The sequence below is a fragment of the Podarcis bocagei genome (assembly GCF_964188305.1).
Source record: "Podarcis bocagei genome assembly, chromosome: 3".
Taxonomy (NCBI): Eukaryota; Metazoa; Chordata; class Lepidosauria; order Squamata; family Lacertidae; genus Podarcis; species Podarcis bocagei.
In genome coordinates, this window is record NC_138127.1 from 38,172,587 (window position 1) to 38,199,628 (window position 27,042).

The 27,042-nt window shown below is 42.4% G+C and overlaps 1 protein-coding gene and 1 long non-coding RNA gene across 2 annotated transcripts in view; one reads left to right on the forward strand and one right to left on the reverse strand.

The window, feature by feature from the left end:
• Positions 1-26,263, reverse strand: part of LAMA4 (laminin subunit alpha 4) — an 83,468-nt gene extending 57,205 nt beyond the window's left edge. The window contains exons 1-3 of the mRNA XM_081186692.1: positions 25,382-26,263; positions 4,402-4,503; positions 2,434-2,558 (exon numbers count right to left, since the gene is read on the reverse strand). Coding sequence (XP_081042818.1) covers positions 2,434-2,558; positions 4,402-4,503; positions 25,382-25,582 — 428 coding nt within the window. The 5' untranslated portion in view covers positions 25,583-26,263. The remainder of the gene's footprint in view (positions 1-2,433; positions 2,559-4,401; positions 4,504-25,381) is intronic.
• Positions 1-27,042, forward strand: part of LOC308583086 — a 194,254-nt gene that overhangs the window by 59,837 nt on the left and 107,375 nt on the right. The window lies entirely within an intron of this gene.

Below are 27,042 nucleotides of genomic sequence, written 5' to 3' on the forward strand. Positions count from 1 at the left end.
CCCAGGATATCAGATATGGATGGAAATTGTTTGGCCAGACAAAAATATTGAAATAAAATCCACAGAGATGAATCCCAAGAACAACTGTGTATATAATGAATCTGCCATCTTAGAGCTTTTGATACAGTATTTGTCAGACTTCGTAAACCCATTGGCATGTTATGCATGGGGCTCGTTCCTTTGTTGCAAGCAGAAGAGCAAGCCCTATCTCCTCTCACACTTTCAAGGTATGAAATCTGATTCTGCTTCCATTTCCCTCGCCATATAAAACAAAGGGATGAAGAAAGGGAAATAAATCATTATAATCATTTAACCCTTTACAAACCCAGTTAACTGACCAGAGAACTAGGCTCTCTCTTTTTTAAATACTCTTTTTAAATTACAAGTTAATAAGTCTAAAATCCTATCCCTTGTAATGGCAGACAGAAATTGGGTGTTTTGCTTAACTTCTTACTATCAGAGAAAGTCTTGTTTTGAAGAGAAGCCATTAAGCTGTGATGAAACAGAACATGTGGAGTAGTTGTAGCTCAGCATATAGGTCCCTTCTAAAAAACGGAAAACCCACCATTTTCTGGGAAGGGATTACAGGGGGACATAAAACAAGCCTACAGGATCAGGCCAGTGGTCCATCTTGTTCAGCATCCTGTTTTTACTGGGAAGCCTGAAAAAAGACCTGAGCACAACAACACTCTAAGCACTCCCAGCAGCTGCCTCCTGTTGAGATATTCCGTTCCACCTTAAGAACAGACGTGTGGAATTGTTGCATGTCACATGTCTGTTTACACTCCAGCACAGCTTGCTGGGAACTTCTATTTGTGTATAGCTTTTGCTTATACCATCTTGCTTGGACACGAAGGAGATTGGACGTGTTTTCCTTTTGTCCTGCTGTATGCTGAATAAACTGCTTGTAAATATGCTCACACAACTTCTCCTGCCACTTCTGTTGCGTAGTGTTTACTCTGCTGAGTAGCGTGACCTAGCTTCAGAAACTCGGGTCGCTGATGCTGTACCAAGGATTGGAGATTGCCCGGCACACTGGCCGGTGGGCTGGGGCCAGCTGGGGGCCTGCCAATTGCCGCAGTTTCCTAGGTGAAGGTGGAAGATAGCCACCACGATCCATATCCACTGATAGACTTAACCTCCATGAAGGACTGTATCCAAGACTCTGCCACAGTCAGCTGATGTACAAGTGTGTAGCCCCAACAGCTACACTGCAGAAAGGAATTGTGTGTGCAGCATCCATTTGCATGCAATTCCTCATCTGTCTCTGCCGAGCTGACAAATCCTCTGTTTTTTCAGCTCCAGGCAGGAGGCAGCAACAAGGATTTATCAAGATCTCGCTGTAGGTAGCCTTATGTGCATTGGCATGCCACATAAAGACCAAGGGCTTCTGATGTGCTAGACTTGATATATTGCTGAAAAGCAGCTTCACCACTGTAATAAATGTTGTTGCTGTTTGCGGAACCTTGTATTTTGCAAGGCTCCCAATGGGTGGTACACACAATGTAGTGAATGTGTGAAGGTCAGGGACAGGCCTTACCATTGCATAGCAAGGCTAATTTTATAGAGTATCTGCATAACCAGCCATACTGCACAATAATATGAAACAGTGATAAGTGGATATGAATATATTAAAGCAATAGAATTGCCCAGAATTACCAGCAAATGTGCATATTAACCATTCAGAGACTACATAGATTCTGTCATTCATGCATACAGCTTTATGTATCTTCCACTGCTTTTGGTGAATGCATGCATCATGCTATGCCCATGCTCTAATTACGGAGATTTGCTGTAAGTAACATATACCTATGAGAAGCAGGAGTGCTTTATTTTAGGTCACTAGAACATTGGTCCATCTGTTACAGAATTGTCTACTCTGATAGGTAGCAGCAATCCAATGACTTATGCAGGGATCTTTCTTATCCCTTCTCCACATGCTCTTTCACTGGAGAGGGTGAAGACTGAATCTACTAAATTCTACTAAAGAGGTAAATGGGGAACCAGCCGATGTCATATCTCAACAGGGCTCAAAATGGCGCCCACCAGTTGTGTTTGGACAGGAGTCCAAACTGGAGGGATTAGACATGTCAAAGCTGTGCATCTGATCCCCTGCCTATCAGCAATGCCAATTTACAAGCTATCACATAGTTCAAAGTTTAAAAAGAAAAGGGGATTCAGAGATAATAAAATGCATTGTACTTCTTTGTGTGCTTGCTGGAATTGCCGGCGTGACTGGGGAAGTAATAATAATAAAAAAGGAAAAGCTATTGCATTTTCCCAAGCTGACAGTAAAAGCAAATAGGTCAAAATTACTTGTTCTTTTGTCATTTCTCCCTTCCCTTAGAAAGTCTCATGGAATCTGGCCATAAGATGACTTAGCAGCAGGGAGAACAGCTGCTAGAACCAATAACATAAATCAATTGAGCATACTTGGCAACCAGTGGCAAGGGACAAGGGCAAGGTTGGCAGAAGCTGGGTGCTCCTCTGGTGACATCTCCCAGGTAGCCATCTGGACATTGTTCACAGTGGTCTCCAGTTGTGTTTCTCTGACAATCCTGCAATTAAATAGAAAGAAGGAGGAGGACACTTGTGAACAGCAAAGGAAGGAACTTTGAATTCATCCCCAGCAGAAAGCATTAAAATAAACGTCCTTGGCAAGCAGAATGAGAAGACTTTCTGCCCTTTACCAAAACCTTCCAGGAATCGACTGAGTAAACTGAAAGGGCTTGGAATTGGCAGTGCAGTGCCAATGGAGATCTTTTGAACAGTAATGCTAGACTGCCAGATAATTTTTTGACAAAACAGCCTACAAGAGCAAGGCTATCTCTGGAGGCATATATCTGGAGGCAGTTCTGACTCACTCTGTACAACTTTTGTATCTCCGACAGTAAAAGAAGTTGTTAGCATTCAGAATTGTCCATGGCTGGATATACTCAAAATAAACAATCCCTTTTATTGATACCTCCTCATTCAAGACTGGTCACTGATGTGTATTCCGGTGAACCTACAATTATTATTACATTTCAAAGAGGATGGATACTGGTATGAGAAGTCTGGTCCTTCTTTGTAAAATAATGATTGAAAGGGAGTCTCAGTGAAAACTGCAGGTTAGCAGTGATGGAAAGGTTGGTGTTATTCACTTTATTAAGGATTTGCATATTCATTATTCTTAACAGAGTGGTGCATAACATTGTTGCAGCCTTCAGAAAATGAAAGAGAAGAAAATGATCTTTTTAAAACACTCTAATTTCAACAAAGCAACATGGTTTAGTGATAAGGGAATGCGGGTAGTGCTGTGGTCTAAACAACTGAGCCTCTTGGGCTTGCCGATTGGAAGGTTTGCAGTTCGAATCTGTGCCACGGGGTGAGCTCCCGTTGCTCTGACCCAGCTTCTGCCAACCTAGCAGTTTGATAGCATCCCAGTGCAAGTAGATAATTAGGTACTGCTGCAGTGGGAAGGTAAATGGCGTTTCCATGAGCTCTGGCACTTCTCACGATCCTCTGTGCACCAGTAGTGGATTAGTCATGCTGGCCACATGACCCAGAAAGCTGTCTGTGGACAAATGCTGGCTCCCTTGGCCTGAAAAGCAAGATGAGTGCCACACCTCATAGTCACCTTTGACTGAACTTACCGTAACCACCCAGGGGTCCTTTACCTTTAGTGAAAGCTTTTAGTATTTTTTTTAAAAGAACTTATTTGCAGTTTGTAGAGACTTTATACATTACTTTGCATTTTAGTCATTTGAAAGCGCAGGGCAGAATTTTATGTGTTTGCTACTGTAATACATATCCATGCCACAAATGTTCCCTGAGTGTCATGTTCAAGCCTTCCAACTAATAGCTGTGTGACACCTGTACCTATTGCTGCTAAAGGCAGAACAGTGACAAAACTCCTGTGACAAAGCTCAATTATCTGTGTGAATCAGGGTCAACCCAACATTAAGTAGAGCAAAGCAACTGCCTCAGGCACCAGAAACCGGAGAGTGTGAAGAAGTGACAATGTATTGGAGAATGCCTGCCTACCATTCCCTAAGCTAGCCTGCTTTCTTCAGGTGCAATCAGTAGCAGCCATTGAGGTAGCTTCTATTGCTCTCTTGGCATTCCAACACAGTGGGTTGCTGCATTGGAGAGGGGGAGGGACGGGGCTAGAGTCCCACCTGTGTCACTTCACCAGCTCTATTTGTTCAGCCTCAGGCAGAGAGAAAGAACAAGGTTTTATCAAGAACCGAGGAAGGCCTGTTAATGATCTGCCTTTTCAGTCCAGATACCATTCATTATTACTTTTGACGAAATATGCATCCACTTACCTGGGACTAAGCCTCACTGCATTCAGTAGGTCTTAATTCTAAGTAGACATGGCTAGGATTGTGCTACAAGTAACCAGAAAAGGCTACCTACCAGACAAACACCAGATCCATCAAGGCACTTGTATGCATTGTTGTTGCACTCACATGGGCTGCAGTCTCCTGAGTAAGTTCGGAAAAACCCTTCCTGGCATCTCTGCAACACAAATACAAGAAAAACATTCAGTACACATACATGATTGAGGTTTTACACAGGTTATTACGGGTTTTGGAGTGCGTATGTGTGTTGCTTTTGTTGCTAAAACAACCTTGCATTTTTGTAACCCTTTGGCTATAGGAACTACAAGGCAGGCCAACAACATAAACACATAGGAAGCAGCTTTATATTGAGTGAGAGCATTGGTCCATCTAGCTTATTATTGTCTACACTGGCTGACAGTGGCACTCCAAGGTTTCAGGGAGCAGATACTCCCCGGCCTACTTGGAGATGCTCTGGATTGAACTTGGGACCTTCTACACACAAAGCAGATGCTCTTATCACTAAGCTGCAGAGATGGGTGATGGAGGAACAGATGGTTGAGCTGGTGCTGCGGGGAGGGCAGAGAAGAGGAGACTTGTGAGGAGGTTTACAAGTGAAAGAAATGAGGTAGGGTGTGCCCGGGATTTTACCAGCCAGGCCTCTAGTAGACCTTTATTACTGGTCATTTCAGATAACAGAGCTTCAGATAATAGACATTTTTGTACTTCCGTGACCACTTAGTGAGAAGATTAACAGGCTTTCAGATTCAGTATCATGTAAATAAGGATACAATGGAGAAGATATGGAAAGTGACAAGCCAGGGGTGCAGAGCTAATCTGAATGTAGGCTATTTGTATCCATTAATAATAGCTTTCAGATGACGTTTATCATAGAATCATAGAGTTGGAAGAGACCACAAGGGCCATCGAGTCCAACCCCCTAAAGTCCAAACCCCCTTATAGTTTAGAAGGTTGTGAAGGAAAATATCAGGGGAAGAACTGACTTCAGGGGTTGGGCGGTGACATTATGTGATAACCAATAAAACCCATGAATACAGGCATAGAGCAGTTTAGGATAATACATACAAATTATCAGCTCTCTTTCTCTCTCTTTGTATATCAGGAATGGGGAGCATGTGGTCTTCCAGATGTTATTTTAGGCTGTGTACACACTCCTGTTTACTCTGCATCTAGTGTGCTCCGATTGCTGGTTTGGGAAGCAGTATACATACAACGTGCACCACAATCCATATCTATCCTGCCATTTCTTATGAAATACTGTACTTTGATCATCACCCCCACTCCAAACAAGCTTTAATTGAAATTGAGAAAAAGAGCCACCCTGTTGTCATTTAAGTTGGTAATGTGTACACAGTCTAATTCCCATTAGTCCCAGTCAGGATGCGTGATGGCCATGGATGATGGGAGCAGTAGTCCAACAATATATGGAGGGCCACAGATTCCCCAGACCTGTTCTTGATGTTGTTGCGTTGACTACTGACCACAAGGAGCATGGCTCTTTCCTTGCAACGGATGAAAGCAGAAGAGTTCTGTTGAAGCATATTGAGTTCTGAATATCAGGTCCAGAATGCTATCTTTCTCTAAGGCTGCTATCGTCATTATCTTTGTCTTTATTTCTTGAGACAAACCAGTGATGTTCCATTACGCCTCTAGTACTAAAAAAGCTCATCATCAGAGCATCTGGCTGGCCGAATGATTTGCGTTACTTAATGTTCCTTGGTGCATAAAATAACTGATTGGTGTGTGTATGCAGGTCTGGAAAGGAATCAATCTGGCAAACTGCCCTTGGCTTTCTTCATTGCATGGACAACAATTAACCCACCTCTCCATTCCCTGGCCTGTATCTGAACTTTGGAAACAGTTGGTGGGCTGAAATATCAAGCCTGTATTTCAATTGTTTCTTTAGGATTAAAACACTTATTGGCTCTGGAGGTCGGTTCAAGCCCGGGGGGTTGGGATTCTTTTTCCAGTCTACAAATGAGAAAGCATGTTTATTCAAAAGTTGTTTTACTAAACCCAGAAACATATTTTAAGTTGTTTTGACACCTGCATATATTTTTTTTGAAGACAGAATACATCTGCAGTCCCATAATGCCAAAGAAATGATTGTTGTCTTCCTTTGGGCATTTTGCTATGCCTAAATCAGACAATAAGTGATATTACTTCCTCTTCCCTTTTAGCTTCTTTATCCTGCATTAGCCAGTATTAATGGCATAGTGTAAAGCTGTCAGCGCAGAGATAACAAAACATGATATGAAAAGGAAAGGAAGTGTCATGGTCAAAGCAGAAACAAAGCAAACCAGTCTAAAACAGGATGTGTGTGAACTGGAAAGTTCTTCTTTTTTTTAAGAAAAGCAAAGTGTGACAAAGGATTAACAGTGCCTTATGGCCTAACAAAGGGGTAGCCAATGTGATGCCCATCCTCCCTGATTATTGGCTACAAGGGCTGGGGCTGATGGGAGTTGAAGTTCAACAGCATCTAGACATCACCACACTGACTATCCCTGCCCTATCAGATTCCCCATTACAAGTGGCAGTAGCATAGCTTCTTCCTTTCTTTCCTATGACTTTTGCCTTTATTTATTTTTTATTTTTTTGCTGCTGCAGCAGCAAGTGATTTGGCCTCATTCTGGGGCACTGTGGGAAGAAAATGGCAGCCATCACAATTTTTAAAAAATGGTGGAAAATACTTGGGGGGGGGAATGCAAAGCAACCTTTTTTGGGAGGGGGGAGTAGAAAAAAAGAGAAAAAATTCAAACATTTCCTCAGGAGAATGTAGTCTGAGAAACTTCAGTTCAGATCTACTTAAGCATCGTGAGAAAAGTCCCAAAGAATTACTAGATATGCAAATTATATATACTACCAGAAAGGTAAGTTTGCCTTTAAATGTGAAGTGAATTGAACTTCTACTCCCAACCATACTATCTGAAAACACCAACTGATTGCAGTAGCGCTGTTTTTGTTTACTCTTCGCTTGTTGCACTCAAAATGAAAGGTGGGTCTAACTTACAGAAGTTCCAGCACACATCCAGAGGAAGGGCTGAGCGCTCTGGCAGTACTGTGTTTTATCCTGGGCTTGAATGGCTCCATTCAGTTCAGTGGGATTACTTCTGAGCTGATATGCACAATAAAAATCACATAGTGCTCAGAACTAGCCATTAAAATGGATGATATTCTCAAACTGACAATAAAAAGCATATTTTGTTCAATGGTGAGATACTGAGCCCTTATATACAGTATGTCTGCAAACATTATATGTGTCGCTTCAAGTCAAACAAACCTGTTGTCAGATCTGAATCCCTGTCTCAGCCTCTTGATCTAAAGTGAAGAGTCGCGAAAGACACTGCTTAAAAGCAGTATTGCTCAAGCTGTAAAATTTGTCGTTGGCCATGGAAGCTATAGCAGAAAGCTGTGGGACGGGCTGGCATGGGACATAGCCTTGCCATCACTTGCTCTAACATGTTTGCCCCTAGTCTAATCCTACTAGGGCCACACTGAGTGGAACCCTGGAAGAGCAGCATCCATGGGACTTCTGTTATGCAAGGCGTGGCTTTGCATTAACTTTATACAAACTATATTTTCTGTTTGGGATACAGTCTCTAGCAAAATATATGAAATAATGTATGGAACATATATGAAATATATGAAACCAATTGCATCTCCTTCCTATAAATTCTGCCAGCATGCTCCTCCTCTTCAGGAGAGATCACACAGTAGAAAGTTTAAAGAACAGATTCCTTGGTCCTTCTGTTTTATCACTGAACAAAGGGTAAGCAAATCACCACCATGGGCACATAGTTTGGTAGTATTTTTTCCTGTGGGATAAATACATCTGAGCCAGGGTTCTTGAAATGGTACATCATGTTATATTATAGAGATGCATGCTGGTGGCTGACTATGGTTATAGAACCTTCTTTAATTCTAGTAATTTAATTTCCACTGAATACCAGCTTCTGGGAACTGTAAGTAGAGACAGCACTACTGTACAACAGCTCCTGCTTCCTAGGAACATCTGGTTGGCCACTGTGAGAACAGGATACTGGACTAGATGGGACTTTTGCCTGATCCAGCAGGGCTTTCCTTATGTTCTTATGCTATTAAATTGCTGTTAGAAATTGCTTTTAAAAATTGGAATGCATCTCATCCAGTTCTACTGTTGAAACTAATGAAATCTAGCTTGGAAAGCTGCCTGAGGACCTTATGAAAGCTACTCTGAGCTCTTTGTAAGCATTTAACCCATGTAATAAATAGGTTAGTAAAATGAAAAACAGGCTCAGGGTATTTGCTTCAGTTACCTGTTGGTACAATGATGGAACGGAACAAAATATCATTTTCAGATAAGTCATTAGTGCAGGGGTAGACAATGTCCAGATCTTGTTCAAATCCAAATCCCACCAGGCCCAGCCAGCATGACCAACAGCCAGGGATGACAGGAGTCATAGTTTAACAGCACCTGGACAGCACCACATTGGTGAAGAATGAACATGACCACCATAGAGCCAATGGCACGTAATCCTTATCCACATGCACACAAACGTCTTGCAGTTGGTGGGGCGAGATCAAGCACTTCACAGAGGGAAACTTTGCTATCATTGGAAAACCCCATATGAATGCACCACAAAGTTTCTATATTCTAATTCCGCCCCAGAAGAAATTCTCTCCATTTTGAGTCAATTAAAGCTCAGAACTCTAAATGACTAAATGGATTCAAAGGAATAAGACATAGCAGCTGCTTTCTATTTTGTTGGAAAAGGAAGACTCTGTGTAATGGAAAGAAAAGCTTTTTCCTCTGCATATCTACTTTTATGGCAACATGACTAGCTTATTAAGATACTTTTTCTTTTGGTTCTTTCAAACAAATCATAAGCCAAGCACATTTCCTTCCCAAAGGCAAGGGGGAAAAAATTCCTCCCATCCCCTTTTGTTCTGTGAAAAAGATTTTGAACATCGTCTCTCTTACATTGCATTGTATAATAAGTGATAAAATGCTCACTTTATGGTAAGGTCAGTGCAAGCAGTTCTAAACTCAATTCTCAGCTCAGGCTGTCCCCACCCATTATGTCCACCTCATGTTAAAGCAGCAGAGGAGCACCCTTGTGTGGCTCCCCGTGCCAGCAACAATTTATTGATACATCATATTTAAAATGATAATAATACAGCAGCACATGTAAGAAGGTTGTGCCTTCACAGTACATTTTTGTTGGCATCCATCTGTCTTGAGAGACAGTGGAGTGTGCAGTACAAGGGATGTACTAGTTATATCCAGATTTGGAGGCTGGAATAAAGCCCATTCTGTGAACAATACTGGAATTAACAAATTACACCCACACCCACAGCCTAGCCCAGTTCCAGCAGCAATTAAATGGTAACCAGATAACGGTAACAATTTAAAGCCTCTTCAGTTGTTGCTGTTATTGGTCAGTGGGGATGAGCATGCTAGCTCTGTATCCCCTCTGCTCAATTTGTGTTACCTTTCAACATGTGGAAGCAGGGAACTGTTTGTATCCATGGAAAATCAGGGTTCTAAAATGTGGGGAGCAAAACATTTCCTGACACATTGTCTACCTTTTTCCTCAAGATGCTTCTGGTGTTCTGTTTCTCGATTTCTGCTTTTGCCATGATATACAAAGGGGCTTCACTTCTTAAACATGATTTTCTGTTCTTCATTCCAAACCACAACACCTGGTCTAAACTAGACAACTAATCCCATCAACATAAGGCTTATGGGACTGTTTGACTTTAATTGTGGAATAACTTTTGTGAAATTCATTCATTCATTCATTCTGCTTGAACTTCCATGCCCGGAAATGAGATTTGCAGCCACAAAGAACATGTCTCATCTTTAAACTACAACATCAGCAGTGCTTAACAAAGTACAGTGGTACCTTGGGTTAAGAACTTAATTCGTTCTGGAGGTCTGTTCTTAACCTGAAACTGTTCTTAACCTGAAGCACCACTTTAGCTAATGGGGCCTCCTGCTGTCACTGTGCCACCGCTGCACGATTTCTGTTCTCATCCTGAAGCAAAGTTCTTAACTCGAGGTAATATTTCTGGGTTAGCGGAGTCTGTAACCTGAAGCGTATATAACCTGAAGCGCATGTAACCCGATGTACCACTGTATATCAAACAGGTTACTGGCACATCACTGCGAGATGACTAAAGTGATATATAGAGATATAGATATATACACACATCACATTCAATGAGTGCACAATTTGTGTACATAGATAGTTTACTTGTACACTTGTACAGTTCTTCACAATCAGGGAGTGAAGAGCTGTACACTCTTTAAATGTACATCTGTGGAGACACTTGCACCTGTGTTCAGTGTAACATGTTAGCAGCCTTATGATACCTTGCTTTTATGGAGTTTCTTCTTGAAGTTCTTCATTGCTACAATATTCCAGAAATACCACATTTGAGGCTTTGGCACCTTCCACTGAGGAAATACAGATAACCTTTTCTTTCTTTCTTTCTTTCTTTCTTTCTTTCTTTCTTTCTTTCTTTCTTTCTTTCTGGAGGACACATATCAGTTCTTAAACTACAGCATACATGATTTGGGCAGTTTTGCCACACCAAACTTTGGTAACCACCAATTTTCACCATGAAATTTCATTTTGAAAGTTAAAAATACATGCAAGAAAAGAAATGCATGTAACAGCACAAGAAGGTCACTACAGTAATAAAGAAGCTCACTAACTACAATACTTAGTAGAGCATACTTATGAGGCAACTGCAGTATTAGGGATCTGGAAGGAACTGGCTGCATTACTTTACCACCAGGGACATGCAGTAATATATCAGTCTTAGTACTACCCATGATGACTTCAGTCAGATTTTTCATATAACCATTGACACATTTGCTGTACTGAAGTTTTTTTGACATCTCAGTGACCTGAAAATGATTGTCCACATAGACAATGAATCTTTTTTTCTACTGGTCTCTAGATCTTCCACTTCATGGAGGATGCTCTGAAGGTTTAATTACATGGCCAGATTTAAGTCAATGGACTGGAACTTGTCCTTATTATGAGGAACAACTGGCACAGTATGTGTGTGTGTGGGAGGAGAGCAGGGGGAGGACAGGCCTATGTGGGTGCCCACTGGTGGGAGAACCAGATTGGAGCATCTATCAGTGTGCCCACTGAGCCTCAATGTTGCTGCAATGTCTCAGTAAGCAATACAGATGCTACTGTTGGGAGGGTGGCTTCATACCCCCACCCCACCATACCATCATTCCTGTTCATTTCATTTTGGGGTTTCTCTCACCGCTGGGAAGATGGTGGTTGTGAGGTCATCATATAATCCTCAATGTGCCAAATTAAATGAAAGTTCCAGAGTTATCTTGGTGTGGCATTGACCCCAAACTATTGGTTAGAAAGGACTAACTAACCACAAAGTTCATGCTCTGGACAGCATCAAATGCCATTTGTACAAAAGAAAAAAATGGAGATTTCTTAGCATCTCTTATAGGATATGAATTGTTTGTGTTGTGTGCCTTTCTTGTTATTCTCATGGATGCTGCACCATTTCAAAATACCATCACATCTTGACCAAAGTAGCAGCTGTCTCAAATTCCAACCAGTACACTGAGTCCAGAAGTGAAGTTTTGCAAACACAAACACAAAGACTCAGTTCTTCAGGAGATTGATGGGAAACAGTTTGCAAAACAACAAGAGCTATAATAACTACTCCCAACTGTTCTGATATTTCTTCATCTTGTGGCTTAAATTTCAAGACCTCTGTTGCTCCTCTATTCTTTCTTTCTTTTTAACCATACGTTCTACACATATTAATTTATAAAAATACTTATAGAGTGCACTTTCAAAACAATATAGTCAGGCAGTATACTGCTTAAAAAATTACAACAAGAAGAGAAATAAAAATATTAGCAAAAAGATTAGTAAACAATTTGTACTGGTTGGTATTTACATTGCAAAGGCCCATCTGAGTAACTCAGTTTTTAGGAGATGTTGAAAAGAAGGGAGGAATGATTTCTGCCAAGCCTTAACTGGCAGGGAGTTCTACAGGGCAGGGACTGCCAAACTGAAGGCACAGTCTCAGCCTGATCTTAACTTCTTTTAACTACTTATTTTCTGCATGCTGTTGCTTATTTGTTTTTGAAAGTGGTCGTTCCTCATTGATATTATGTACAGCAACCCGTTCTTTATCATAAATACATGGAACCTAAGGGGGATGATCCATCTGTATCAAATACATTCTTCCCTAGGACACATAGCTCTCCTCCTCCTCAAAACATCTGGATGAACATCTGCCAGCACTTCTATATTCTGTTCGTCAATCTTCAAAGCATTCCTTCATTTTTTCACAATAGCATCTCCAACCATTACACTTTACATTTCATAATGATGATTCTATCAGGTTTTTCCTTTTATGTACAACTATAATTCATTCTGTATACCCATTATATGCTGGTTTCACATTCCTGATCTAACTCTAACATTGTCTTGATATATATGTTGCTCAATGGTGGACAGGACACGTTCATGACAGCTATGTTTTACCAGTCACAGGTGAGGAGAGTGCTATTTTGCTCAAGTTCTGCCTCTGGGCTTCCCATAAGCATCCAGTTGGCCACTGTGAGACCAGGATACAGGACTAGATGGGCCATTGGCCTGATACACCAGGGCCCCAATGCCCTTATAAATGGGGGTTTGCCTTATTTGGTGCTCCCTGAACAGTTCCTGTGTAGTCTGCCTTGGGCACTACAAGACAAGCTACATTATCTCACTGCCATAGCCCAGTTAACCAAAGAAAATAAGAAAAGATAATCAAGAACAAAAGTCATATATAATACTGAAAGTTGTGGAATAAAAATATTCTCAAACCATGCCTACTTTAGTCATACACAAGTCCATACAAGGAAGAAGGAGAACTGATTATTATTCCTGCTTATATGGTATTCTTCTAGCATAATTTTCTTGGTATGTGCACAAGAACTCATGCCTTTTAAATAATAACCAGTTCACTTCTGCTGTGGTTGTGGAAGTTTGTTAAATGGTATTTCTCCCGAGATACTTTACACAACCACTGAGGTAAATGAATAAGTTCTGCTCTGAGGAATCATGTTCACATTGACTTTGAAGACTGCAAAAGAAAGGTGGTTATGGGGAAATTACTGCAAAGGAACAGGCCCCCAAAACAGACCCATAAAGCAACGTCTTGTAACCCAACCATCCATGGCAGTGATGAGGCTTGTTTGTTGTTATGGTCTGTTAGGTAGAGGAAGGCCCCATAGCTCAGGGTGGTGAAGCATTAAACTCCAGTCTTCACTTTCTCACCATTCTATTTCAGGCAATTCACATTTGTTATTTATAGGTTACCTTTCAGCCCTGTCTAAATTGAATGTTTTGCTTGTTGATGAAAAGAGCTTGGATGTCATTTCAAATTTCTAACCTCATTGCTTCTGACGCAATGACATTGTTTGTACTTGGCTCATCATCAGAGAGGCCCTAAGTTTTCCTTTGGAAAGTGTTTTATTATTATTATGAACAGCCGGTGCCTAATATCTTTTGTCTAGAGACCCTTCCCCTTTTCCTCACTAACCAGTTTACTGCATTGGATTCAGTTCTGAAAAGTCAAATGTTAGTAAGCCACTACTTTCTGAATAAACACAGTCCCACAATATGTATATTGATGGTGATGAAAATTACTACTGTTTCACAGCTGCAGTGTGCAATGTGCTATGTGGAATGATTAAACACACCCAGTGGTTCAAGCAAGTAATTTTAGAATCTGGATTAATGGTCTAAGAGGAGCGAACTTGTTAGATGATAATGCACATAATTTAATTTAAATATGTGCTATGGAATACTGATACAATAAACATACATACATACATAATTTTATTTGTATGTCACCTTTCCATAGCTAAAACCATGCTCAAGGTGGCTTACAGCATGAAACAAATTACACAGTTACAAATATAACCACCGTAGTCAAAAACAATAAATAAAACACACCATATAGTATCATATAGTTTAGTATAGAACATAATTAATTATAATATACATTAGTAACCATGAATACTGAATCACTGGATAGGCAAACTCTTAGCCAGTCCAGTGAAATGGCATTCATTAATCTACTTTATCAGACCTATTTTACTGGAATATAAAAGGCATATCTTAGAACTTCAGGACATTCCAAATAATCATAGGGTGGAAATCAACACCACACTATACTGAACATTCCACCTGTGCAAGCTTATCAGCTTGTGAGACTGAACAAAACCCTCACCCTATGTACTGTTCTGGGGGTACTCACAATCCCCCAAGGGGTGTGAAGGCGCTCAGGAAGAAGAGAGGAGGGAAGCCCCATTGTGCAACTGGTAGCCCTTGGGGTTGGGAGAATGCTGCCCCGATTATCTACTCTATATGAACTTCATTACAATTACAATGAAGAAGGGAAATAACCAAACACTCACATAAGTCAAACAAATCTCCATTATTAAAATTAATAATGAATCATCTAATACCTAAACAGGTAGCTCTTTGGGTTTTCTATACATACAGAAAAACCTGGATTCTCAATGGTGCACAGAGCTTTTATGTTCATAGGCTCTGTTGAAAAGAACTGGGGAACATGTTAAGGACAGGAGCAAGGTCTGTCACCACAACCGTGCTCCTTCCCTGACATGTTCAGTCTATCCACATGAGTAGAGCTGATGCCCAACTTTAGGCACAATGCTGCCAATGGGCCCACCGCACTCCAACATCCACACATGTACAGACCCTCCAAGTGTCCCTATTTTCCAGGTATGTCTCTGATTTAGAGAAGCCATGCTGGTTTGCGTGGACAGGCGGAGTCCCCAGATTTCGAGCGGTCCCCCCCCCGTCATGTGGAATAACGACTCAAGACAATGTGCTATGGGATTAAATTGGCCACAACTTTATTAAATTTCAAATGTGGGTAGACCTTGGCTCAGGCATTGGGCGTTCTCCCTCCCCAGTCCCCAGCCGGGGACCTAGGGAGCAGCAGGGTTATCCAGTGTGCTTGTGGGGGATGGGCCGGCTCTGGAGAACATATGTTCAAGCAGAGATAGCCGCCCCCGTTATGCCGCCGCTGCAGGGGAGAGCAATGACGACCTTTCGGCGTACGGTCAAAGCCTCCCTTCAGAAACCCCTTTAACGGGGAACCCTGGTATCGCCCCTGCAAAGAGGAAGATGGACTAAAGGATTCCGCCCAAGGCCTGATACCGCCAAAGTTGTGACGTTTTGCTACCGGAAAGGCGAAACCTGCCAATGCAGGGAAATTCCTTTCCGGCCCTTTAACAGCGACCTTAACGTAGCAGCGCCCGCATACCTGTGAAGAAAAGTTAACCTGCAAAACCTGTGAAGAAAAGTTAACCTGCAAATAAGACATTAACTGAGGGTGGGTAGGGTGGGAGAAGCTCTGGAGCCAAGTGAGGATTCCCAGGTAAGATCCTCCCTCTATTGTGTGGGCAGGTAATCCCTCCCCTACCTGGCCTGGTCTCCTTGGCAACGCTTCCCCCAGGTGGGATTGGACAACTGACTGAGGTAGGCGGAGACCTCCAGGTATCCCACCTGAGGGAAGGCAAAGCCAAGCCTATGCTGATGGGGCCGCTCCAGATCCAGGGCTGCGCGCGTCCACGCAAAGGTCGCCCCCCGTTTTAAGCGGGGAGCGGTCATTCTAATTTGATACCAGAATGTCCCACTTTTCTATTGGATGTCCCTATTGGACATCCATTCTATTGGATGGCGCTGTGGGTAAATCCTCAGTGCCTAGGGCTTGCTGATCGCATGGTCGGCGGTTCGAATCCCCACGGCGGGGTGAGCTCCCGTCTTTCGGTCCCAGCTCCTGCCCACCTAGCACTTCGAAAGCACCCCTAATTGCAAGTAGATAAATAGGTACCGCTTTATAGTGGGAAGGTAAACAGCGTTTCCGTGTGCTGCGCTGGTGCCGGCTCGCCAGAGCAGCTTCGTCACGCTGGCCACGTGACCCGGAAGTGTCTCCGGACAGCGCTGGCCCCTGGCCTCTTAAGTGAGATGGGTGCACAACCCTAGAGTCGGACACGACTGGCCTGTACGGGCAGGGGTACCTTTACCTTTACCTATTTTTATTGGAGAAATGTTGGAGGGTAGGGAGTTATCTGACCCCCGAGCTGTCTGAAGGCAATCCTTCATAGGGAATGTTTTTGTTTTTTTTTTAAAAAAAATGTTTAATGTTTTATTATGTTTTTATGCTGCCCAGAGTGGCTGGTGCAACCCAGTAAGATGTGTGGGGTGTAAATACTAAAATTATCATTATGGAATGGGACGTCCCTATTTTCATCGGAGAAATGTTGGAGGGTATGCATGTAGCCATAATACTTTCTTTGTTGCTGCCAAAGCAGTAACAACACCACCACTCAAACTGCCCTCCCTGCTGTCCCACCCCAGATGGCATTTCAGCACAGTGGGTAGGTGGGCAGTAAAGCTTTTGAATGTGAGCCAAAGTTGGTTCCCATCAGTGGTGGCTACCCACCATCTTAATTTATCCAAAATGCAGTGTCCAACATTTTAGTTATATTAAGCAACCACAGAGGAAAATAAAATTTTGCTCCCATTCAAAAGCAGCACTACCAACGTCAAAAGACCCATGCTGTGGCTCAGTGAGAAGGATGGTGAGAGTCAACATTCCTTGGTCAGGTTGGTGAGGAGCCCTTCTGATCCCCTGGGGCCTTCAACCTATGCCCAGCTTGGCTGACTATGGGTGCCAGGCCTGGTCATGACAACAAGGTTTCTATAAAAGCTGCAGTGGAAATTTTCCTGCTTGGGAATGGGCAAAAAGTTGCCTTTGTTCAAATCAATTAAGCATGAGCTTATCATTTGTACTACGAGCAAAGTCTGTTTCCTGATCATAAAGTGTGTCACAGCACTTGAATGCAGCTGAACAGCAGTTGAGGAAAAAGCATAAGTCTCTCTGTGTGTATATAAGGTGGGGGTAGCTTTTAAATCAGATCATCTATTGCTGTGGTAAAATCTAGTTTTCTTCTGCTGCTGAAGCTTCCACATGGCTGCTCCTCTCCTAGTTAAATGCAAAACAAAATACCATTCAGCAACAGAGAGTGATTTAGAGATGGGGTTGATTCCAGTATAAACACTTCGCAGTTAGGCATTCTCTATAAAAGTGCACACTCATATTTTCCATATACAGTGAGATAGACAAAGCCTTAACTTAAAAGGGATTCTTTCCTACAAAGGGGAAAAAAACATGCTTGCTGTTTGCAAGATTTCTAGGGTATAAATTATTTCTAGCCTCATAATTTGTTTAATTTCAAAGCTTGCTATCATAAAAAATGCCATCCATAGCAATGTGCCCTACAAGGTTTGACACTGTTGATAATCTGTCATTCTGTTGTTATTTATATGCATTGGGGTGGGGCTTTTCCTTGCTAAAAAAATTAATATAAGGTGTAAACATATGTCATTTTATCTCATGGCTTCAGATGTTGTGCACTACAGATTATTTTTCCTCATATCAGTTCACAGGGCACACTAGATAGAAAATGACAGTTGGGTGGTTTGCATTTAATTAAACATGCAAGTTTATTAGATTTTGAGCAGCTTTGATGTGAAATAAAAGAAGGAAATGTAAAAAGGCAGGTAGGTACTTTCAATAAATGACATATTTAATATAATTAAAGACCTGTAACAATCTGTGGGCTTTTAAGCTACCTGCCTCCCACCTTGCTCTCAATCCCTGACTACTTTGGCCTCAGGTGGAGGAATTCAGCACTGTGCTCTTCTGATCGGCGCAAGCATCCCTGCTTGCTACATGGAACAACCTCCTCTCTCTTCCCCCGAGCACTTGGCATTCTTGGGGGGGGGGGGAGACCGGGGAAAGCCCCATTGGGCAGGTAGAAGCCCTTGCACCGGCTTCTTCTAGCGCACCGGGTTAGCTGAATCTGAGCCAGCTAAGAACATAAGAGCCAATGACCCATCTAGCTCAGCACCACTGAGTTGTATAATAGCATTTTGATGTTGGCCGTTGTATCTTCAATTCATTTTCTAACTATCCCTAAAATACTATTCACTGGGTTGACATGTTTATCGAGCTGTTTACTACTTAATGCTCTCTGTGACAGACAGAGCAACACCACCTTTGTGATGTCCTTCTCTGACCTTCCTATAGAGCTTATTTCCAGAGACAACCATGTCCTACTGGTTCTCTCCATTCCACCAGGTTACTGTTATACCCAAAATATCAATACCATCCTCCAAGACCAAGCTTCCGTTCCAGTTCACCCACCTGGGCTCAGAAGCTTCTAGAATTAGAATATAAATGCTTGCATGCAGTCTCTTTCTTCAAGTGTCTTTGGTACTTGCATTTTGTTCTGAAGTGCTTTGGCCCCTCTGAATTGCTGTCCTGTGCCCCTACACTCACAACACCTAGTTGCCTGCCACCTCCATTTAAATTTTCACCTACTTTAACATCTTCATCCCAGGTGGGGAGATTCATTCTGAACTGGAGCCTTCTCAGCTCTTCTCGGCTCCCTTTCCCCTTCAAACGCTTTAAAATATGCTCTGACACCTTTATGATTTTACATGCCAACAGTCTGGTTCCATCCTGATTCAAGTGGTGCCTGTTCCTTTTATACAGGCCCAGCTTGCCCCAGAATGTTTCTCAGTGCCTAACAAATGCACACCCCTCCTCCCAATACCTCATCCACACTGACTACAAACCTGAGTCCGTCTAGCCAACCTGCCATGTGGAACCAGTAGCATTTTAGGGAAAGCTACATTGGAGGTCTCAGCTCTCAGTCTCCAACCTAGCAAACTAAATTTGGCTTCCAGCATCTCAACAACTACATTTCCCCATGTCACTGGTGACAAACAAACCACTGACTCCTCCTCAGATAACTCTTCCATGTTATATAAGCAAAGGGCAACACCCACAACCTTTGCACCAGTCAGGCAATTCACCCTGCCATCCGCATGCCCACAGCACACCCAACTATTTATGTTCCTAATGGTTGAATCACCCAATCTCCAAGCCTCCAGAGAAGTTTCCTCAGCACAAGAGGAGTCCCTCAAGGAATGGGCCCTTCTAAGGGAATGCTTCATTCTTCCTCAAGGCGACACTCTTTTCCTGAGACCTTCATGCTCCCAGACAGCTGGGGAGCTATCTTTGTGGGCGTGGGACACAGCTTAAATGTCCTTGAAGGCCTCATCCACCACTCTCTGCCTCTCTTGCATTTCCCCCCATTATTTACCTTTAACTAATAACTATCACATTGGGAAAAGAGAAACAGATGTACATTAATGGTTGTTCTCCTTAATCTTTCTCTTCTCTGCAGCTTTTCTTGTCTCAAACAGGCTCATATTATATTTTCACCAGAATCAAAGAACAACCCTTTCTAGCTAATAAAGGTGTATATTTTGTTTATAATTCCACACTAGATATTTCAAATGAAATATGTTTTCATCATGGACAGTCTATGACCAAATCATTTGTAGGAAAATTTCTGTGCGGCATTCATCTGACATGCTATAATTGCCTATGTATGTATTCAATATGCTTTTCTTCACTATATAGTGCCATATTTTCCTAGTGGTTTTTCAGAAACTGTAGTCCACCTCGGAACATTCTATGAATTGCTTATGTGGTTCTCATGAAACCACCCTTTATAAAAACTGGCACTGCTGAGCATGACTAACAGACTATGTCTGTTTAGGAGAGAGAGGCCAACCCAAGTCAATATTTGGACTAAGAAATAAATCAAGAAGGATTTCTGAGTGAAAAATATATATATAAAAATAAAGCTCATAAAATGACTTGTTTCATATACTTTCATATACAGGGCAATCCTGAGCCTGAATGGCTTGGCTGAGTACAGCTAGTCATTTTTGTGCAGGGATGTGCAAAGGAAAAATAGTTTTGTTTTTAAAGCTACACTTCTTTCAGTTTAGATGCCTTTGTTTTGTTCTACTTTTATTTTATTTATACTCATTTTTTACCTCTTCTATTCTAGTATGGTAATTTGGGTATTTCTCCTGAATGTTTCATGAAACTTGCATGGATGCTTCCTCAAGGCATCATGCCTGACAAATATGGACAAAAAGTCCATAGCTCAGTGGTAGAACATCTTATTTGCATGCAGAAGGTCCAGGGTTCAATCTCTAGCATCTCAGGTTGGGGATGTCATGTCTGAAACCCTGCAGAGATGCTACCAACACAGGAAGCATCCATCAGGAAGAGTCCAGAGCAGGAGCAAGAAGCAAGCCAGAAGTTATGACTAGATAACAATCATAGGATACAATAACACACCAAAGCTCAGTAAATCTGTGTTGCCCAGGAAAGCTCAGCTGTGACCAGGAAGTCCTCATACTGTCCATAGGAGTCCAGTTGTTGGCTGGATGAGCAAAGGCTGCCCCTGGCCTAGATAGATGTTGCAATGGCTTGGTGTCTCACCATATGAACAGAGATCCCCAATCTATCAATTGATGTCATGGCATCTCTTGATACAAAGGAAGGGAGGTTTTCTGTGGTCTATCTCTCAGAAGGATCAGTCATTTAACAGGGGTGGGGAAGTCCCCTCTCTTTCATTGTTCAGGAATTCAGCCAATAACAGGCCTCACCAGACAATTTGTGACCCATCCAAAGCTGCAAAAGCATGCAGTGCTCTATTCAAGATGGTGCAATGCATGAGGTGGGACAATAGCTGCACTACTCAGATTGGTCCTTCCTACTACATGGTTAATTGCCACTGAGCTATAATGACTAGCAGGTATCTTGTCTGCTGCTTGGTAGCAGTTTGCCTACATTCCATGGGGCCACCTACATGTGGTACACAACTGGTCAGCATGAGGATATCTTTCCTAAGCTGCACTGGAAAAATTACTCTGTTTCCTCACTGTAAATTCCAATCTAGTTAAAGAATGTACAGAAGATGTGTCTGCATGGTTCTAACCATGTCCCTTAAAGGAAAAAATAAATGTGTTTTGTAAAACCTAGCCCAATATAAAATGTGGAGCTAGAAATCCCAGATTGCACTCAGCTATCATTTGTTTTGTGTGGGCTGAGATGGGTGATCTCATGCTCTTTCCACTACTTCCTTAATCCACTGATTACGGGAAAGGTTAAAGCACATGTTTAGTTCCCCCCTTGAATTTTGGTTGGGTTGTGACCACTCTCTGCTCCAAGCTAGCATTTATGTCCCACCCAGGTTACAAAGTACATTTTGATCTTAAATCAAATACTTTATTCACCAAGCAGCAGGTGGTGATCCTATTTCTTAACTATTAATTTCAACAAGCTTCTGAACAGGCAATTTCCCCACCACATTATGGACTGTATTCATGCTCATTCCTAGGGAATCTCAGACAATTCCATTAGAAACTGAAATGTGAACAGAAATTGTCACAGTTTGCATGCTTGTCTGGTCAGGAACAGAGATCATAAAAGTGAATATGAGCAGGTTTCGGTTTTTTAGTACACTAACATTATGTAAATAATTACAGTGGCACCTTGCGTTAAGAACTTAATTTGTTCTGGAGGTCCGTTCTTAACCTGAAACTATTCTTAACCTGAGGTACCACTTTAGCTAATGGGGCCTCCTGCTGCTGCTGCCCCACGATTTCTGTTCTCATCCTGAAGCAAAGTTCTGAACCCGAGGTACTATTTCTGGGTTAGCGGAGTCTGTAACCTGAAGCGTCTGTAACCCGAGGTACCACTGTACATCATTTTTGGAGTTTTTTAAAAAATGTTGTCCTTCCTTTGAAATGCACTTAAATTACTTACATAATTAATTATGCTAGTTTTTGCTATAGCAGCCCGTGAGATGAATTACATAGGTTTTAGTGGAAGCCAAACTGCAGAGGAAAAGAAACAGTGCTGATTGCAACAAACACAAGGTGGGATGGAAATCGCTCTCTCCTTACATCCCTAACTCCTTACTCCAAGTTACAAATGACTAAGGCTAGCCTTATCAACTCCAGCCTGATCCTGAAGTCAGTGCCCACATGATTCAAATTGCATGGAGAGCCATAGCAGTGTCATAGGTGCTAACTTTGCCCTTGGCACTGCACCCTGTGCTGGCCCCTACCTGAGCTTGTCCAAGGACTGGCAGAAGGTCTGAAGAGAGGGAAGCCTGGACACAGGCTGTTGCCATGAGCTGGAACTCTGAGAGAACACCAGCACCTGAACAGGGCTACTTTATAGTTAACCATATCTTACCACGCACCCCAAAATGGTAAGCTTTGAGTGGTTTTGATTGACAGGCATATTTATTGAGATCAACATATCAGAACACACTGGAAGGAAATCCTGATGGAATAATAGAATGACAGTTTTGCTTTTAATAAATTCACCCTTAGTTGAATCTTGATTCAGCTATATGTGCCAGTGTGGCATAGTGGTCAGAGTGCTGGATTAGGAGCAGCAAGAGCCAGGTTCAAATTCCCACTCAGGCATGATGCTCATTGGGTGACCTTGGCCCAGTCGCCATCTCACAGCCTAACCTACCTCAGAAGAACCATGCATGCTGAAGCTCCTTGGAGGAAAGGCAAAAAATGCTGTATATGAATTAAATACCAAAAATGTTGAGCTTCAACCAAGACTGCTATTCATTAATCAGTAGTGTTATGTGTAGTAGTGCTAGTAACGGGAACATGTCATTACTGTGATATTCACATTGCTGTGTTAATCTCTGCTCATTTTCAAGATCTGGCACCAAGATACACACTCCTTCCTTTCCCATGACCTTATGTGGCTTAATTTGCCTGCTACATTGAGTCACCTCCACAGGAGGTACTTACTCCCATTCCATAACCTCATGTGATGCTGCTCTCTTGTTTGTAATTCTTGTTTTTTCAACATAGTTCTGTTCAGCTGCTACCAAACCAATGAGTTCCAACTATCTAAGATTTCAAGAAAACAAATGATGCATTTATTATATAGGGCATTATAGGGTGTTTCTAGATGGGCTATACCTGCCATCACCCTTGACCACTGACCATGCTGATTGGGTGCTGATGGGAGTTGGAGTCCAAAAGAATCGAGATAGCACCCTTTTGGGGAGCTGATATAGGTGGCTTCCAACAGCAGCTGACTAGACCTCTTGTCCCTCTCTCCACCACTGCACACCTCTACCAAAATTCTGCTCTGGAAGGTCCCTATACCATCCAGAGTATATATATTTTTTTGTGAGGGATGTCTGGGGGGTGGGTTCCCACCCACCATTATGCCAACAATATCTGTTGTGTTGGTGCATGGATTTGCTATCTACCTTGTATAATACGTACTTTCCCATACAAAAACTTGATAAAAACTAGTTTAAAACATATACACAATTAAAACAAATAAAAAACAGTAAAATCATAGCAATCATAACAATTCCATTCCATTCCATTCCATTCCTGCACAAAGATTAAAGATAGGGCTACTAAGAAACAAATAGCAACCTAATCTGCGCTGCCAATTAAAAGCAATCTGAAAAAGTAACACAAATGACAATGGGGACAGAGCTGATCCCATTTCCTGAGGGAGTTCTGTAAGTGCCATCACTGACAAGGCCCTGTTTCCCATGTTTGCCAGCCTAATATGTCTTCCTGGTGCCCATGCACAGCACTTCTCTAACCACATTGATGCGCTGGAAGGTCCGCATGGACACATTAGATAATCCTTTAAGTGTGTATGTGTGTACCCAAACATGAGAGTAAGAGCACCTTCAACATTTTCTATTTTTTGTTTTTAAATATCACTAAAGTATTGCCATTCTTTCTGGCAAAGTCAAAAGCGTTTTAAGCTTCTCTTTTCATTTCATTTCTGCAGGTGTTTCCTCCGCTGCTTGTTTTCCATTGCTAACTTAGAAGGAAACCCCATGGAATTCTGTGGTAGCTACTTACAAGTCAACAAACAGTTTTAGCTGCACATACTTTTTCATATAGATTTCTTTCAGGAACTATAGGATCCTGTATGGCACCCTAATACACATCCCGCTGAAACCAACAGGATTTGTGGCCATTTCCCTCATTAGGCTTTCATCTCATGGGGATGCTCCTACAAGTCACATGTTTATTTAAAATCATAGACCCCAATACAAATATTGGTCTGTGCGTACAGGACTCCCATACATTCAGGGCTCCTAATTCACACCGAGTACATGCAACAGTGAACATGTATCACTTTGTGCATATACAGTGTACACTTTTACTCGTAGAAGTAAAAGTGTGCATAACCAGAGCTCCTATGTCCCCAAGAGATTGCCGGATGTGGTGATCACATAAACATAGAATTGAAAGGGGTTCAAAAGGTTATTTAGTCCAACCCCTGGCGAAACAATAAAATCCACTGCCACAGCATTTCTGATAGGTTGGCAACCAGCTTCCTATCATGCAAGGACTTCTTAAGCAGTACTGATTTGAAGAGAAGTGAGCTGAGAATCCAGAAAAACATACACCTTTCCTACACTACAAAATTAGACATGAGAGGGACTTTCAGGATAGATGGGCCCGGACAGACATAGATCAATGATTTCACACTGAAATGAATGGGATTGACACATGCCCATCAGCACAGTCAAAAGCACTGAAATACACCCCAGACTTTGTACACACTGTGTTTGAGAGTGCCCCCCTCCTGTCACATGCTGCCCACCCCCATAAAGCTCCTCCTTTCTGGATACCCAAAGGCATTAAAAAGCAGGTTTTTAAAATGTGCACTGATAAATCTATCCACCTGAAACTCTGCTTTGGGGGGACAGACTCGTTCTACTGCTCTTGCATGAAATCCAAGCAACTGAACATGACTTTATAATACAACAGCCTATTCAAAGAAGGCAGCGTGACATGTACATTTTGGACGGGGGGTGGGGAGGGCATATTTTAGAGTTTCCCTTGAAATGCCTTAAAATCCTGAAAACTCCACACTCCCACTTCAAAACACCCAGTGGATTACATTCGCTTGAGCCAAATGGAGACACTATAAAAACACAAAGGGGTTAGGGGAGGGGGAGTGCTGGAAACAGTACAAAGAAGGAGAAAGGTCAACAGACAGAAGAGTTACTCTACCTCAGCAAAATGTGGCCAACTTCGAAAAGATACAGATTGTTGCTGCCCTCTGATAAGGGTGTCTTCTTGGCTGCCGACCGCTGAGCTGCCTTCAATGTCAGCATGAAAAATGTTGCCCTCCGTTGAGGCAGAGCTGAGGGAGAGATATCCCAGGCAGAAGAATAGAGGAGAAACCAGGGGCCAGGCCAAGATCAAAGCCATCTCCTCTCCTCACATCCAGCAGTGATTCTGCAGCTTCCGAGCACTGATTTCTGCTCCTGCTTTAATCGCACCCCCTTTGGTTTAGTGGCGCCTCAGTTGTTTTAACTTCCAGCTTCCAGAGGTGGCACTTCTAAGGCAGCTCTTCAGCAGATCCTTATTAAAAGGAGTGCCTTTGCTTTCGCTCGCTGCCTTTCCGTGCCTGTAGCTCCTCTGTCTCCCTAGAGGCTCCAGCTGAATAACATACAGATGGGCAGTGCTTAAACAGAGAGTGTCAAAATGCGGATTGTATTCCAGGAAAGCACCATGAGCTGTGCTGCCACCTTATCTTCACTCTGTCAGGATACAGACTGAGGCTGCATTCAAAGCTCTGGCTTCCTTCAAGTTGTTATTATCATCACTCCTTTTCCACCTTCCTCGCCACCCACTCAAACTTTGCCCCCCCCCACACCCCAGTCAGACTGCTTCCTCTCTTCCTACTGCCAAGCTCCACAATCAGGATTTAATTAATAAGAAGTTTCCCGATTCAGATGGTCTCTTGTAATGTTTTAAAGCACTTTCAGTCACAGAAAACGTGAATTAAAAAATAATATGTTTGCAGTCTCAACAGGCAGAAGAGATTCTAGGCATTCTAAATGTTGGGAGGAGTTGAAGCGCCTTTTCTTTTGACCAAAGGATCAGGTTCACGAGAATCGCAAGACCATACTTTGCGGGAAAATGTGCAGCTGAACACAGTTAATTAGCCGTCCTAATTCTCCTCAGCCCCACTCCTCATCATCATGTCTGCTCGCAAAAAGAAAAAGAAAAAGAGTATCATTCAGCACTGTTTTGGAAAGGGACTTCATTACGCAAATGCATGAACTTTTATTTACAAAGACCAACTTGTTTTCCTCTTCAAGAGATGCTTTGTGAGGTCCCTGAAACAAGGCTCTTAGTGTATAGACGCCTGCCAACTATACTGGTTGGAATGGACCCGGTAAAGTCTCTTGACATCAGCATGTGGACTAATGTTTCCAAGGCTCTTAAGCAGGGTTGTCACCTTTTCCTTTAAGCATTCCAGTTCCTACCTGGATCTTTTTCTCCCTTCTGATTCTCCCCAAAGCCTTTCTCCCCTCCCTTAATCAGTTTAGTGCTGTAGATCAGGTGTCCTCTCCCACTCTCTGACCAAGCAGCACTGTAAAAATACTGCCTATAGGTGTAATGCTATCATGCAAAGATGTTTCGGGGAGAGATAGGATTTTGCCCAGACAACCCTGGGATTTTGCCCTTCCAACAACCCTGTAAGTGACCATTGTCACCCATGCCTCAAATAACAGCCATGCTTGACTACTGCAGTGTGCTGCACATGGGGCTGCCCTTGAAAATTTATCAGAAATTTCAGGCGATTCAAAATGCAGTAGCTATAGGTCTTGTCAGTTCTGTAACAGGTTAAGTGGCGCCCTGTTTCCAGGTTCAGTGACAAG